The 16,106-nt window shown below is 49.4% G+C and overlaps 1 protein-coding gene across 1 annotated transcript; it reads right to left on the bottom strand.

Annotated features, from left to right (window-relative positions):
- Window positions 1-14,761: 14,761 nt before the first annotated feature.
- Window positions 14,762-15,691, bottom strand: LOC309604113 (olfactory receptor 14A16-like; the record flags this gene model as incomplete). The annotated part of the gene is made up of 1 exon (XM_082339024.1): window positions 14,762-15,691. One exon carries the CDS (start codon window positions 15,689-15,691, stop codon window positions 14,762-14,764), a length of 930 nt encoding a protein of 309 aa, XP_082195150.1.
- Window positions 15,692-16,106: the final 415 nt, after the last annotated feature.

Genomic DNA, 16,106 nt, shown 5'->3' with positions numbered 1-16,106 from the left:
GAGGAGGCGTGAGGAGGTGAGAGCAGGGCAGAAGGCAAACGAAGGAGGAGGCAAGCAAAAGCGGAAAAGGAGGAGGCGCGAGGAGGGCAGAAGAGGCGCGAGGAAGAGGAGGCAATAGGAGGCAATGGGAGGCGCGAGGAGGAGGAGGAGGCAAAGAGAGGAGGCTTAGAGAGGAGCAAAGAGGAGGAAGAGGCAAGGGAGGCTGAGTAGGAAAAGGCAAGAGGAAGAAGAGAAGTAGTCCGTAGGATGGCAGAGGAGGGAAGAGGAGGCTTGAGGAGGCTGTGGAGGAAGAGAAGGCCAAAGGCCGCTGAGGCAAGGAGAGGCGCGAGGAGGAGGAGGCAAGAGAGAGCAAGAAGGCGTCAGCAGAGGAGTAGGAGGTAAAGAAGGAGAAGGAGAGAAGAGGAGGCAGCAGGAGGCAAGAGGATGAACAAAAAGAGGAGGACAGAGCGGAACAGAGGAGGCCAAGGAGGAGGAGGCAAGAGGAGGTAAGGGCAGGAGACAGCAGGATCCCAGAGGTAAACGAGGAGTAGGCAAAAGGAGGCAAGAGGAAGAAAAAGAGAAGAAGGCTACAGGATGCTGTAAGGCGCAAGAGGAGGCAAGAAGATGTCAGAGGAAGAGGAGTGGTAGGAGAAGGAGGGTGGAGGTGGTGGAGTCAACGGGAGCAACGGGAAAGAACCTGAGGAGGGAGGAGGTGACTGCAGCAACAGCAGGCAACAGGAGGCAAAAGGCAGTGGCGTCTTCCTCCTCACGCCTCCTCTTGCCTTTGATTGCCTCCTGCTCCACTTGCTCCCCACTTCTGCTCTTGCCTCCTGCTGCCTCTTCTTCCCTTCTCCTCCTCCTCTTCCTCCTCCTCTGGCTTTCCCTTGCCTCCTTTTCTCTCCTCCTCCACTTGCCTCCTTTTGGCCTCCTTCTCCTCCTCCTCTTCCCACCACTTGCCTCCTCCTCCTCCGCTTGCCTTCTGCTCCTCCTCCTCCTCCTTGCGCCTCTTGCTTCTCTTGCCTCATCTTGCCTCCTCCTTCTCTGCCTCCTCCTTCTCTTGCCTCCCCTTGCTTCCTCGTCCTCCCCCTCTTGCTTCCACCTCCTCCTCCTCCTCGCGCCTCCTCCTTCTCCTCCTCCTCCTGTTGCCTATTCCTCTCTCCTCTACCTTGCTTTTCTTCCTCCTTTTCCCCTCGCCTACTCTTGACCCTTCTTGCCTCCTCTTCCTCTGCCTTCTCTGGCCTCCTCTTGCCTCCTCCTCCTCCTCTTCCTCTTTCTTCTCCCCCTCCTCCACCTCAGCCTCTTCCTCTTGCCTCCTCTTGCCTCTTTTCACGTCCACCTCTTCCTCCTCCTTTCACCTCCTTTTGCCACATCATCCTCTTGCCTCCTCTTCCCTCCTTTTGCCTCTTCTTCCTCCTTCTCTTTATTCTCTTCGCCTCCTACTCATCAATCCTGCTCAGCTTCCCTCCGCTTGCCTGACTGTCACTCTTCCTCCTCCTCCTCCTCCTCCTCTCTGTCTTCCTCTTCCTCCTCCTGCTCCTTCTGGTCTCCTCTTGCCTCCTCCTCCACCTCCTGCTCTTGCTTCCCCTTGCCTCCCGCTCCCTCCTCCACTTCCTCCTGCTCTTGCCTCATCCTCTTCTTCCTCCTCAGGTTGCCTCATCTTGCCTCTGCGTGCATCCTCCTCCTCTTGCCTCCTGGCTCCTCTTCCTCTTGCCTTCACTTGCTTTTCCTTGCCTGCTCTTCCCTCCTTCTCCTCTTGCCTCCGCTTTCCTCCTGGAGGAGAAGGGAAGAGAAGGAGAAGGAGGGAAGAGTCTAAAAGAGGGAGTAAGAGAAGGCAAGAGGAGGCAAGAGGAAGAGGGGGAGGATGAGGAGTAGAGAGGAAGAGCCAGGAGAAATCAGGCAAAGGAGGAGCAGGAGGAGGAGGAGGAAAGAAGAGGAGGCTGAGGAAGTGGAGGCCAGAGGAGGCAAGAGGCGTCCAGAGTTGAGGAGAGGAGGAGTGTGAGGTGGAGAAGAAGAGCGTGTGAAGAGGAGGGAAGAGAAAGGCAGAGGGGTGTTAGGAGGCAGAGGTAGCAGGAGGCAAAGGGAGGCAAGAGGCAAGGGAGGAGGAGGCAAGAGGAGGCAAGGGAGGCAAGAGGAGGCACCGGGGCAGGGCAAAAGTCGAGGCGCGAAGAGGGCAGAGCAGGAGAGAGGAGGTAAAGGAGGAGTAGGGAAGAGGAGAAGAAGGAGGAGGAGGCAAGAGGAGGCCAAAGAGGAGGAGGCCCGAAGGTGCCGTAGGAGGCAAGAAGAGGAGGAGTATTGAAGAGGAGGCAATGGGAGAAAGCAGGAGGAGGCAAAGGCAAGCGGCCGTAAGAGGAAGGAGTAGAAGGAAGAGGAAGAGAAGGAGGCAAAGGAGACGACAAAAGGGTGTCAGGTGAAGAAAAGAGGAGGAGGAGGAGATGGAGGCAAGAGGAGGCAAGGTGTGGGAAGAGGAGGCGGTCGGAGGCTGCAGCAGAAGAGAAGGGAAAGGCAAGAGGAGGCAAGGTGAGGCGGCAGGAGGAGGCGCGAGGAGGAGGCAGCTGGATGGCCCAAGAGGCGCGAGGAGGCGCGAGGCAGAGTCAAAAAGGAGAGGCAAGAGGAGGGCAGAGCAGGAGGCAGAAGGTAAAGGAGGAGGAGGCAAGCAAAAGCGCAAAAGGAGGAGAGGCGAGGATGCGAGGTGAGGTAGCAGGAGGCAATAGGAGGCGGAGGAGGAGGCAATGGGCGAGAGCAGGAGGGCAAAAGAGGAGGCGCGAGGAGGTGAGAGCAGGGCAGAAGGCAAAAGAAGGAGGAGGCAAGCAAAAGCGGAAAAGGAGGAGGCGCGAGGAGGGCAGAAGAGGCGCGAGGAGGAGGAGGCAATAGGAGGCAATGGGAGGCGCGAGGAGGAGGAGGAGGCAAAGAGAGGAGGCTTAGAGAGGAGCAAAGAGGAGGAAGAGGCAAGGGAGGCTAAGTAGGAAAAGGCAAGAGGAAGAAGAGAAGTAGTCCATAGGATGGCAGAGCAGGGAAGAGGACGCTTGAGGAGGCTGTGGAGGAAGAGAAGGCCAAAGGCCGCTGAGGCAAGGAGAGGCGCGAGGAGGAGGAGGCGAGAGAGAGCAAGAAGGCGTCAGCAGAGGAGTAGGAGGTAAAGAAGGAGAAGGAGAGAAGAGGAGGCAGCGTGAGGCAAGAGGAAGAGGGGGAAGATGAGGAGTAGAGAAGAAGAGTGAGGAGAAAGCATGCAAAGGAGGAGCAGGAGGAGGAGGAGGAAGGCAGTGGAAAGAAGAGGAGTGCTGACATGGAATTCACGGACACAGCACACGATCAATATGATCAAGCAAAATGTCGGTTTATTACATACACAGCTTAGTTAATATAGTTTCTTGCCTTCCTAATCATGCATAAACTTATCGCTAATTGGTTAACTATGTTTGGCAATATGCTGTTCATGCGCTACTAGTAATATTCTGATTCGTTCATAACAATAGTTCACACGCACCGCCCGCTTCTCCCATATCTTGTTTTCAACATTGCAAGCCAATAGTTTCTTCCTCTTAATCTGCTTGTTTCATGTCTTCCAAACTGCAGTCGACCTTCGCAGCATCCTTGAATTCCTCTTGCGTTAAATGCAGATTAAGTCCACCTAGTCTGAGTCTGGGTTGCTCACTACATGTCCTTGGCTTTTCAGATATCCCACAAATCCCCCTTTTTGTTTTTGAGCAATCCAGACTCCATTCATCATACGCTCCACGGCTTTCATGAAATATTTAAAAACACATCTTAATATAAGTATAGTTAATAATAATCCCAATAATAATATAAACCCATGGATAATTAGATCTTTTCCCCAACCTGAAATGCCTAACCCAGCTAACCATGAATTAAAACCTAAAGAGCTAGTCTTTCTACAATTGTTTTATCTGCTGTCCAGAAATCTAAATCTGACTTACAATCCTTTGAATATTTTTCAATACTTCTTCAAGATGTGTGGGTTTGTTTTTTTTTTTAATATTCAAAATCATTGACGTCGTTAGCTATATCTCTGCATGCATGCCTGATGGTGGAGGAGTTACAAACATACTCCCACTCTTTACCGCCAATCAGAGTCCCCACTAAACATGTCATAAATGGGTTGCCTGCATTTGCTGCCGCTAAACAGATTGAATCTTGCCGTGTTTTATTAGCTAGAGTTACCCAAACATTTGTACGTGGTTGTACTGAAATCCATGAGTGACCACTACCAATGATGGAGAGGAATGACGTGAGAAAACATATCATGGTAACTCCTGTTCTGGTCCCGACTCTTCTCTCCATGGTTTCACCCAGCGGCTAGGCACCCACCTCGGACCTTCGTCTGTCAAAACACAAACATATCCTTGACCTGTCATCTTAATTTCTGCAGGACCCTTCCATTCTCCAGTTTTTAAGTCACGATATCGTACTTTTACCGATACTGAATCGGTCTTCTGTATTCCCAATTGAAATGACATATGGTATATAACAATTGGAGAAGATTCACGGTCCCCTGTTAACCGTAAATAATTTAAAACGTAAATCGCTTTTGCAAGACGTTCAGCAGGGGCTATTTCTCCCCCCTTTTGTTTTTGCAACAGCGATTTTAACGTAGCATGTGCGCGTTCTACGATCGCCTGTCCTGTAGGAGAGTGTGGTGTGCCTGTGATTCTGCGAATGCCCCACAAGTGGCAGAAATGTTCGAATGTTTGAGAGATATATGCAGGGCCATTATCTGTTTTTATCTCTTGAGGAATCCCCAAAGCAGCGATGGCTGCACACATATGTTTTACAACGTGTTTGGCTGTTTCCCCTGTTTGAGCAGTGGCCCAGATTGCATGCGAATAAGTATCAATGCTAACGTGTACATATTTTTGCCGTCCAAACTCTGTGATGTGGGTGACATCCATTTGCCATAATTGTAGGGCTCCCAGACCTCGAGGGTTGACCCCAAGACCTAAACCGAATCCTGATTTTTGGCAGGCAGGACAGGATTGGACGATGCCTCAGGCATCTGATAGTTTTAAATCAAATTGTTTCGCCAATACTTTTGCAGATTGATGTAAAAATTCATGAGATAAACGGGCCTGCTCAAACAGGTTAATATTTTGATTTTTCCAGATGGTAGCAACCAACTTGTCGGCTATGTTGTTTCCAATCGACAAGCCTTGATCAAATTGATGGCTACGCATATGTGTCACAAAATAGTGTTTAGTGCGTTGATTCCATAAAAATAAAAGTTGCATTAATAACATATATAAGGTGTTATTCTTCAGTAATTTGATCATAGCGCGTTCCAGGTGCTGTACCATTCCTACTACGTAGAGCGAATCTGAAATTACATTTAGAGGTTTGTCGGGCCAGCGTTGAAAGGCCCATAACACCGCTCTCCGCTTGAGGGTTTGTAAAGAGTCGGCGGTATGACCTGTAAGAAGTTGATGATTCCATTGATTATTGTCATACCAAGCAATAGCAGCTCGTTTCGATTTTCTACCAGCATCAGTAAATACTGTAAGCCCTTCAACTGGTACTTCTGATCTATAAGGGATGTCTTCAAAGTCCTGATTTTGTAAAAGCGGCAAAATTTTCGTGGAAGGATAGTTATTGGTTACAGTACCTGGATATTCGGCTAAAGCGATTTGAAACATTTCTGATGTTGCTAAAAGCCAATCTAAATAATTCTGTGCTATAGGTACAAACAGGGTTTCAGGTTCTTGTCCTGTCAGATCACAAATCCTTCTTCTACCTTTGATGATCATATTAGCTAATAGTTCAATCCGTGTACAGACGGTATTTTTTGGCTGATAGGATAAAAATACCCACTCTAAAATGTTGATGCGTGGGCTATCTATTTGGATTATCAGTCCTATGAAGTGTTTTCGGTTGGGTGATGAGTTAACAATTAAAAATTGCAAAGGCAAATCACTAATTTTTCTTTGTACAACTGTTGTCAAAACCTTTTTTAGAATGTGATCCAATGCCTGCTCTTGTTCCTTCGTCAGGCTTCGTCGTTCATCGGCTCTGGTTGAGGTTTCCAACAGAGGCATCAAGGGAGCTAGATCATCATTAGTTATTCCACTAACTGACCCTACCCACTGTAAATCTCCCATTAGTTTTTGAACATCTGAGAGCGTCTTAATGTCTGTTTTGAGTATGATCTTCTGTGGTCTGACTGTGCTCCCAGTAATTGTCCATCCTAAATATTGCCATGGATTTTGTCGTTGTACCTTTTCTGGAGCAATTTTAAGACCTTTCGGTTCTAACGTTTCTGTTAACCTTTGTAAAGTTCCTTCCACATCCATTTTTTCTCCAGCAATTAAGATATCATCCATATAGTGAAAAACTAGTAAAAATGGATGTTTCATTCGGAATGGTTGTAAGGCCCATGCTACAAAATTTTGACAGAGAGTAGGTGAGTGTTTCATTCCTTGAGGTAGTACCACCCAATGGTATCTTTTTGCTGGTTCCTGTTTATTGATTGATGGTACTGTAAATGCAAATTTTTCTGCATCTTCAGGATGCAAAGGAATAGTAAAAAAACAATCCTTCAAATCAATGATGAGGAAGTCCCAATTTTCTGGGATCATCACAGGGGAGGGTAATCCTGGCTGTAATGCCCCCATATTTTGCATTACAGCATTCACCACTCGTAAATCATGCAACAATCGCCATTTTCCAGAATTTTTTGGGATGGTAAAAACGGGTGTGTTCCAAGGGCTTGTGGAAGGCACAATGTGACCTGCTTCTAGTTGTTCTTTAACTAAATTTTGTAAAATATGCAGCCTCTCCTGTTTCAGCGGCCACTGGTCTACCCACACTGGCGTTGTCGTAGTCCAGGTGAGTTTTAAGATGGGCTGCTCAACCATGGCCGCTCCTAAAAATGCTGGGTTACAAGTTTGGCTCCCATTTGGGATAATATATCCTGACCTATAAGAGCTAAAGGCAAGTGCATTACATATGGCTTTGTGGTAACAGTGGCACCGTCTTCAGAATTGAATGCTATCAGTAATCTGCTAATCATCGTGCATTGTGCCCCCCCGACTCCCACAACACTGGTAGCTGCAGGTACCAGTGGCCAATGACGAGGCCATTTTGTGATAGGGACAATAGTTACATCTGCCCCCGTGTCAATTAACATTGACAGTACTAAAGATCGTCCATTAGGATGTCTTAATGTTACCCTTTCTTCAGGTTTTCCCTTGGCAATATCTGTTGCTAATAACACATTTGGTACTCCTGTGGATCCAAAACCTCCATGCCCATGTACAATTGAATGCGCTTTAGGGACACACGCATGAAATGGTATTAATTGAGCTATTTTAGACTGTGCTGGTATTTTAAGTGGTGACGTTAAGGTATATACCATAATCTTTATGGTTCCGCAGAAATCCGCATCGATGAGTTCTGGTACTATAAATATACCTTTTCGTGGTATTGAAGAACGGCCTATGAGCAATGCACTCAACCCATGCCCTAGAGGTCCTTGTTGATCTGAATCAATTAATTTAACCTCAGACGTTGTTAAGGTTATGTCTACTGCTGTTGCCAGGTCCACTCCGGCGCTACCGGCTGTGGCAGCTGCGCAGCTGTCCAAGCACCCTGCACTTGTGTCTTCACGCGTGGGTGTGGCGCGCTCCGCGCCGTGTTTCCCAATTTTCGACATTCTTGGGTGTCGTGATTATCTTTTTTACAATTCGTACACCATTTTTCTTTCCAACCCTCAGTATTAATTGGACTCCTACATTCTTTTTTAAAATGGCCTAGTTTTCCACAATTAAAGCACTTCTTGTCCTTTTTTCCCCCTTGCTTTTTTGATACCAACGGCTTCAGTGCTGCACCTACAGCTGCGGCCATAACCGCAGCCTTTTCTTGTTCTAGCATTCGCTCAGCAGCCTCTAGCAACTGTCCTGTGCTGGATCCTCTTGGCAACACACTGAGTGCTCTTTTTGTTTTTTCATTAGCGTTATCAAAAGCAAGCATATCTAAGACCTTTACTTTCATTCCCTCATCCATATCTGGATGAGCCATAATTGCAGCGTGCAAACGATCAATAAACTTGCCGTACGATTCAGTGGGTCCCTGCCTTACAGCGGTAAAAGCAGGTCTAATTTTCTCATCATGCACGTTAATAAGAGCTTTATAAGCTAACTCCTGACTCAATTGCAATGCCTCGGTAGCAAACTGCGCTTGCCAATCAGGTGGCGTAAAAGGCCCTGCGCCCATTAACATTTGAGCCTGTATTCCGAATAACGGATCGCCTTGTTGTCGAGGTATTGAAGCTGCCCTATCACAGGCAGTTTGCCAATGTTGGAAAAATTGTAGTTGTTGCAATGGTGGTAATAGCATCTGGACAATCATTCTAGAATCATAAGGAGTTAATAACTGTGCTGAAAAAATGTGCTGTAATATAGATTGAGTATATGGTGATTTTAAACCATATTGAGTAACAGCGCTTTTCGCTTCTTTCAATATTTTCCAGTCCAGTGCTTCCCATACACCTCTCCCGTTATTATCAACTACAACAGGAAAAGCCATGGGTAAAATCTGTCCCTCTATCATGGCATCTCGGATAACACTTTTCCGTCACATTGACGGATCCCCAGCTCCTCCCACCAACATCCCTTGCCCAAATACACACACCCCCACACACCCCCCCCCGATGGTTGTTGTGGTGGCAAAGACGGAAAAGCACCAGTTTCCACCGGTGTCCTAGTTGGAGCAAAAACGTTGGGTGCTGACCGTCCTGGGTATAATGCGGACAGTGACGTTGGTGGGTTTTCTGGCGGGGCCGCCAATTGCGCTTCTAAAGTCTCTAGTCTTTTTATCAATTCCATTAATTCAGCTTTCTCCTCTAGAACACCATTGTTTTCTTCATCCTCTTCGCCACCTGGTGGCAAAGGAGGGTAAAGTGAGGTGGTTGCCACCGGTGAGGGAGGTCGATTTGGTGGATCGCCATATCGTAACTCGGAGGGCGGTCCGACTGTGGTACATCCGGCGATGGTGGAGTAGCCTCCGCAGCGTTTTCTTCTGGTGACTGCACTTCGGTGGCGGTGGGAGCTGCAGTTGCAGTCCCTGCTAGGATCCGGACCCCTCCTGCAACGCGGGCTGGGGTCGCTGCAGGGATTGTCGGACCCGAAAACAACATACTGGTTGCAGAGGTGGGCCCGCCCCCTGGAGTCAAAGCCGCGAATGCCGATGCAGCGACTTGCCGCTCCTCCCCCATGCTTTTTAAAGTTTCATGAATCGGTCTCCACACAGTAGGGAATTTGCTCGTCTCTTTGGATCCTTTACTTATTTCTTCCCACAGTTCTGCCCCTATTTTCTCCCATGTCATAGCATCAAAGGCAACTCCAACCGTGGGGATCAAATCCTTTCCTTTTGCCCAGAGCAATAATGCTTTCAGAGTAGACGAGTCACAACTTATACCTCTCACTGAGAGGATATGTTGGAGGAGCTTAACCACCGTTGACTCTTCTTTTGTCATGGTAGCCCCCATCTCCTCCCCGGCCGCTCACCTGATCAGGGTGAGATTCCACCTTTCGCGCTAGCGTCTCCCGAGTGCCGGGGCAGCACTCACCTTCGGCCGGCTTCCGCCCCCTCCATTCTCGGTTTCATCAGAAAATCCAACTCTGATCTGAGGGTCCCTGTTCGGGCGCCACCTGCTGACGCGGCAGTCACGGACACAGCACACGATCAATATGATCAAGCAAAATGTCGGTTTATTACATAAACAGCTTAGTTAATATAGTTTCTTGCCTTCCTAATCATGCATAAACTTATCGCTAATTGGTTAACTATGTTTGGCAATATGCTGTTCATGCGCTACTAGCAATATTCTGATTCATTCATAACAATAGTTCACACACACCGCCTGCTTCTCCCATATCTTGTTTTCAACATTGCAAGCCAATAGTTTCTTCCTCTTAATCTGCTTGTTTCATGTCTTCCAAACCGCAGTCAACCTTCGCAGCATCCTTGAATTCCTTTTGCGTTAAATGCAGATTAAGTCCACATAGTCTGAGTCTGGGTTGCTCACTACGTGTCCTTGGCTTTTCAGATATCCCACATGAGGTCACTTTAGTCTCCAGTCTCTTTGGGTGATTGCCCATCAAGCAGACACATGGCTCGGATGTTGACTATGACATCACTTCTGTCTGAGAACCTCATAGGTGCCAGCAGCAGGCACCTGACTTGGGTGTTCTGTTGTACCTGGAGGGTCTGGTTTGTTATGTCCCCGCGAAGAAAGGCACGCAGACCCTGTGAAGTATCATCTCAAATGCCATATCCGAGAGCAAACACTACCCAGAAAGAGTGAGTAAGGCCAGCTGCATACAGGGCTGAAGTAGGAGGACAGTGGCCACCCAGACAAGGGGGCTATCATCCCCCTCGGCTCAGCACTGCTGCGGCCACATCTGGACTAGGCAGAACTTTCTTTTGAGGCTGGGGACTTAGTTTGCTCCTTGCCTCTTCTTAGGTAACCAGGAGGTGCACAGTTGTCCTACACTTGGCATTGCTCACCTTCACATCCCACTGCCCCCAAGAATAGTCCTGACCCACACATGAGGGACAGGATCTGCCCTCCCATTGCCTGGAGGTGAGGGTTTGGCATTGCTTATTCATTTAAAATGAACAAACAAAAAAAGTTTCCTCAGCATCTGAGCTGCCTGCACATTCCCTTTGCCTCCCTGCAATCAGGGCCTCCAATTCTCTGCTCTAACGAGTCCCTGGGGAGGCTTTGCCAGTAATGGCCCTCAGTGGGGCTTATTAATACTTCAAGGTACTTTGGGTTTTGCTTGTGATGCTGACTCTTGGAGAGGTCTGTGCAATCTCCTCTCAGTGCCTGAAGCTGAAGGACTCAGCACAAATACTCCATGGGGCTCATTAAAATAAAGCAAGCCCTAACGAGCCATGTCTCTTCCTGTCATTTTCATCAGGTCTTCAAGAGTTGTACAGATAATTGGAGCTGTTTCCTAGCATAGTTATGGGGAAAGATTTCAAAGAGCTTCTAATAAAAATGAGGTTTTATTTTCAAGGGTGTAGTTTATTATTTTTCAGTTTAGAGAAGAGGTGACGGCAGCATTCTCCAATAGATATTGCTGCAGGGTGTCTCCTCAGGAGGTCTGAACTGGTAGGAGAAGCTGTCCCTTGAGCTCTGACAACCTCCCACCTCACCTCCCCAACCCCACCATTTCTCTCCTTGCCCACCTGGGACTTTTCCTTACAGCAGACTTCTCCTCTGATCTCTGCAGCTGGATGGTACAGCCCCTTTGCACCATCTCCCCCCTGCTCTCCTTAGAGACCTGGCTGCACACAGGCACAGGAGGGTTTTTCCTATTTGCAAGCAAAGGAAAAGTCAAGCATGGTCAAGTTCCATAAAGAAAACCGACTCTGCAAGCATCTGCTAAGTGCAAGCTGCCTCTAATGAGGTTGCCTTTCTACAGGGGATAATCTTAGGAGAACTATTTCAGGTAGACAGATCCAAAGAAGAGAGATATAAACATAATTAAAGAGTTGGCTAAGGAGACAATTAGACTGCTGCAAGACAGGCAAACTTTTAAGTCCCTGATGTCAAAGCAGCAACTGGATGGGTGAGAGGAATCTGAGTGAACAAAGAGTAAGGGGAGCAGAACACTGGAGAACAAGGGAAAGGGCTTTTGTCTAGGCAGTCTGTATCTGAAATGATGACGTTAGGAATGGTTCTTCTATCAAGAGAGGTGAAAATATATGAAAGAGAGAAATTAAATTAATAGAAATAATTTTAATTTTATTTAGTATTTTAAATTTAAACTTAATTTGAATATAAATTCAAGACACTGTATAACAGGCAGAATAGTGGTAATGAAGTGACACTGGAAGTTTGACATTTCTTTGGAATATCCATTTTGAAAGGTCACGGGATTGGTAGAGGTCTCTTGGGAGTGAGGACAAGCCAATGTTGCAGCCATCGTTGAAAGAGGCCAAAAGTGCAACCCCGGGAACGCCAGGCTGTACAAGCTCACTTGGGGGAGGAGTGAGCCTTCCCCTGAGTGCTCTTGGGGGACATTGCTGGGCACCTCAAAGAGCAGAAGGTGTCCAAATGCAGTCAGCATGGATTAGCCAAGGGTAAATCCTGCCTCACCAACCTGATGGCCTTCCTGATGAAGGAACTGCATTTATGCACGAGGGGAGAACAGTGGGTGTCCTTTACCTCCACTCCAGCAAGACTTTTGGCATGGTCTCCCTCGATATCCTGGTACCCATGTTAGGCCATTACAGTCTGGATGGGTCAACAAAGAGATGGGTGAAACACCAGTTGGAGGATGAGGCTGAGAGAGCAGTGGAGAAGGGGTCATAGCCTACCTGGAGACTCTCCTGGGCCCTGTGCAGTTTAACACCTGTATCCATGACACAGAGGAGGCAACTGTCACCACGTCTGTGGATGGCACTAAATTGGGAGGACCATTGCTGTGCCCTAGGGATGCCATTCGGGGCAAACCTGACAGGCACAAGGACTGTCCTGTCAGGAACTTCAGGAGACAGAAGACGGATAAAGAACAGGTCCTGTGCCTGGGAGAGCCTAACAGCCTGCAGTTGCAGGGCCTGGGGACTGCCTGGCTGGGGAGCAGCTCTGTGGAAAAGGCTCTGGTGGTGGTGGGGGACAGAAGGCAAAACATGACCCAGCAGTGAGACCTGGTAGCCAAGGCAGCCAGCAGAGTCCTGGAGTCTCACCAAAAGAGCGAGGGCAGTGATTGTCTCCCCCTGCTCATCGCTCCTTAGACCACTTGTACACAACCATGTCCATTTTTGGGCCCCCACTGGGGAAGGGGAGGAGGGAGGGAGCGCCTGTGGGGCTGCTGGGCTCTTGGCCAGAGATCACCAGCACAGCGAGGGAGGTGTTGGTAACTGGCAGGGAGTTGAGTGGAGAGTCGTCGAGCTGCTGAGGGGCTGGAGCACTTGCCTGGGAGGAGAAAGTGGAGGAAAGGGCCTTGTTCAACCTGCAGAAGGGAAGGTCTTGAGAAATTAATAGTGACCTGCTGGTCCTCATGTGGAGGCTTTCAGGAAGGTGAAACCGGTCTTGTACCCATATGGCTTGGCAGGAGAATAATAGGCAATAGTCAGATGTTGAAATGAGGAAGTTTCTAGCCAGAGATAAGGAAATGAGATACCTGCAGAGCATGGGGTGCTTTGGGTTGTAAACAGAATGTAACAAATCCTCTGACTTGGGATTTCAGTCAATTGAAATTCTCAATATTTTTCATGACCAGGCCATGAGCTCCTGACCTAGCTGGAGCTGTCTGAGAATGGGCTTGGCTGAGAGACCAGCTGTGGCAAGAGCTGTGGGATTTTGTGTGTAATGGCTATCAGCAGGAAAATGTTTCCCTTTTGATTTATAATGGGAGTGGAGTTGGGTATGACTGAGCCCCAGAGGAGGATGGGGGTGACCATGCAGCAAAGGTCTGTTCTCAGGGCTGGGGTGTATGGCCAGAGATGGAAATGGCCAGTGGGTGGGACTGGTCTGGGACAATTTTCTTGGGGCAACTTCCCTGGGGTTTCAGGGAAAATGGCACAGACCAGGCCCCTCTCTTCTGCACCTTGGATGCCTTGCTTCCTTCACCATGACACCTGGCTCTGCACTGGGAGTGCTGGCTGCCCCTACCCTGCACACTCACACACCTTAGCTCTGCGCTGGTGTTTTTCTCTCCCGGGCTCTTTCCAGCCCAGCCCAGACCCTCCCCACCTCTCCCCACCTCCCCTGCCCTCTCCCCAGCCCAGCCCAGCCCAGCAGAGCAGCCCAGCCTGGGCTGGCTCCATGGCACTGCCCAGCGCAGGCTGCTGCAGAGCTCTGGGCACTCACCCCACAGCCCCAGCCCCTCTGAAGGCCACAGCAGCTGCTGGGGGGCAGACAGCGGGGTTCAGGCTCCCCATCAGCCCCATGGCTGGTGCTGGCCACAAGGGCATGGGGAAACAGAGGCTAGGCACTCTCTGGCTCTCCTGAATTCATCTTGTAGCTGATTCCCAAGCCCCAGCTGAATTTGTCCCCTCCTCTCCTGCCACCAGTCCCAGTCCCCAGGACAGCACCAGAGTCCTGGCCCTGGGGGTTCTCAGGCAGCTCCTGCAGCTCTCCACTCTCCCTTCCCTGTGCCTGCCGAGTCCCCATTGACTCCCATGGCACTGCAGAGTCCTTTTTCATAGGTACCACAATTTAGCGCTTTATTTCTGGGGGACTTAATCTTTGAGGGTGTTTTACCTTCTGAGCCTGCATTCATTCCACCCCCCAGGGCACGTAGGGAGTCCTCATCCTCTCCTCTCCTGACTTCTCCGAAGTATTTTCTAGAGACTGTGATATATGCCATCATTCCTGTCATACAAGAAGCAACCTGGTGAAAGAATGGGGAGGTGATGGACCATCTCCACTGCCACTCCAAGAAGAGAGCCTTTAAAACCAAAACACTTGGTCCAGTGGAACCCAAGGTTACCATACGCTTAACCCCAAAACCACTGAGAACAAAAGGAGAACAGAAACCTCAAAAGACCAATTCCTTGGACATTTTCTTGGAAGGAACTTTGGAAGAAGAGCCCAGCCTTCAGGCACTGCACCCAGGAGATCACCTTTAATAGAAGAGCTGAAATCTGATAGGCCACATTTGACAGTGTTGTGCAAGGGTCAGACACAACAGGATCAAACCTCCACAGAAGAGTATAAACGCAGTGAATTATCTCTAAGTAGAATTATCATGAGAGAAAAAAGCAGACTCGTGCCCTAAGTCAAACTGTGGGAAACATGCAAAGGAGGGGAGGTGGGTTGTTCTCAGTGAAACAGCACCCATTGGATCATTTTCCACAAGGCATCCTTGATTTCCTTGTTCCTCATGCTGTAGATGAGGGGGTTCATTCCTGGAGGCACCACCGAGTACAGCACTGCCACCACCAGATCCAGGGATGGGGAGGAGATGGAGGGGGGCTTCAGGTGGGCAAACACCGCACTGCTGAGAAAGAGGGAGACCACGGCCAGGTGAGGGATGCACGTGGAAAAGGCTTTGTGGCGTCCCTGCTCAGAGGGAATCCTCAGCACAGCCCTGAAGATCTGCACATAGGACAGCACAATGAAAACAAAACACAGAAAGTGAACAAAGACACTAACCACAAGAAGCCCCTCTTCCCTGAGGTAGGAGTGTGAGCAGGAGAGCTTGAGGATGTGGGGGATTTCACAGAAGAACTGGTCCACAACATTGCCTTGGCAGAGGGGGAGTGAAAACGTATTGGCAGTGTGAAGGAGAGCACAGAGAAACCCATTGCCCCAGGCAGCTGCTGCCATGTGGACACAAGCTCTGCTGCCCAGCAGGGTCCCATAGTGCAGGGGTTTGCAGATGGCAATGTAGCGGTCGTAGGCCATGACAGTGAGAAGATACAATTCTGCTGACATCAAAAAGACAAAAAGAAAGAGCTGGGCAGCACATCCCGTGTAGGAGATTTCCCTGGTGTCCCAGAGGGAATTGGCCATGGATTTGGGGAGAGTGGTGGAGATGCAGCCCAGGTCAAGGATGGAGAGATTAAGTAGGAAGAAGTACATGGGAGTGTGAAGGCGGTGATCACAGGCTACGGCGGTGATGATGAGGCCGTTGCCCAGGAGGGCAGCCAGGTAGATGGCCAGGAAGAGCCAGAAGTGCAAGAGCTGCAGCTCCCGTGTGTCTGTGAATGCCAGGAGGAGGAACTGGGTGATGGAGCTGCCGTTGGACATTGTGTCCCTCTGTGCATGGGGATCTGTTAAAGGAGGTAAAGGAAGGGAGAAGTTAGGGCTGACTGCTTTCAGGAAAATCTGTTCACTTTGTTACAGAACCCCCCCAACCCGCCTTTTACTTTTCAGGAAGAGCTTTGGTGAGCTCTGGTTGGTGCTGGCTGAGGGTGCCCCAGGGAGCAGGAGGCTCTGCTGGGGGCTCTGCAGGACTCAGTCCTGCCCTACACCGGTTGGTAAATAGGAACTCGATGTGATCTCAGAAGAAATCCACTCGTGATATCAAAGAGCTTTTCAGCATTGTCGCTCCCAATTCACCTGACTGCAGAGCAGAGCTGTGGGGAGTTTGGGTTGTGCCTTCTGTTCTAGTTGCCCCAGCACAGCTGAGGAGTGGTTTGAATGCAGCAATGCCTGGCATTTC

The sequence above is a fragment of the Platalea leucorodia genome, assembly GCF_965183815.1.
Source record: "Platalea leucorodia genome assembly, contig: HAP1_HAP1_SCAFFOLD_360, whole genome shotgun sequence".
In the NCBI taxonomy this organism is placed as follows: domain Eukaryota; kingdom Metazoa; phylum Chordata; class Aves; order Pelecaniformes; family Threskiornithidae; genus Platalea; species Platalea leucorodia.
This window is presented reverse-complemented; position numbering and strand designations above follow the sequence as displayed.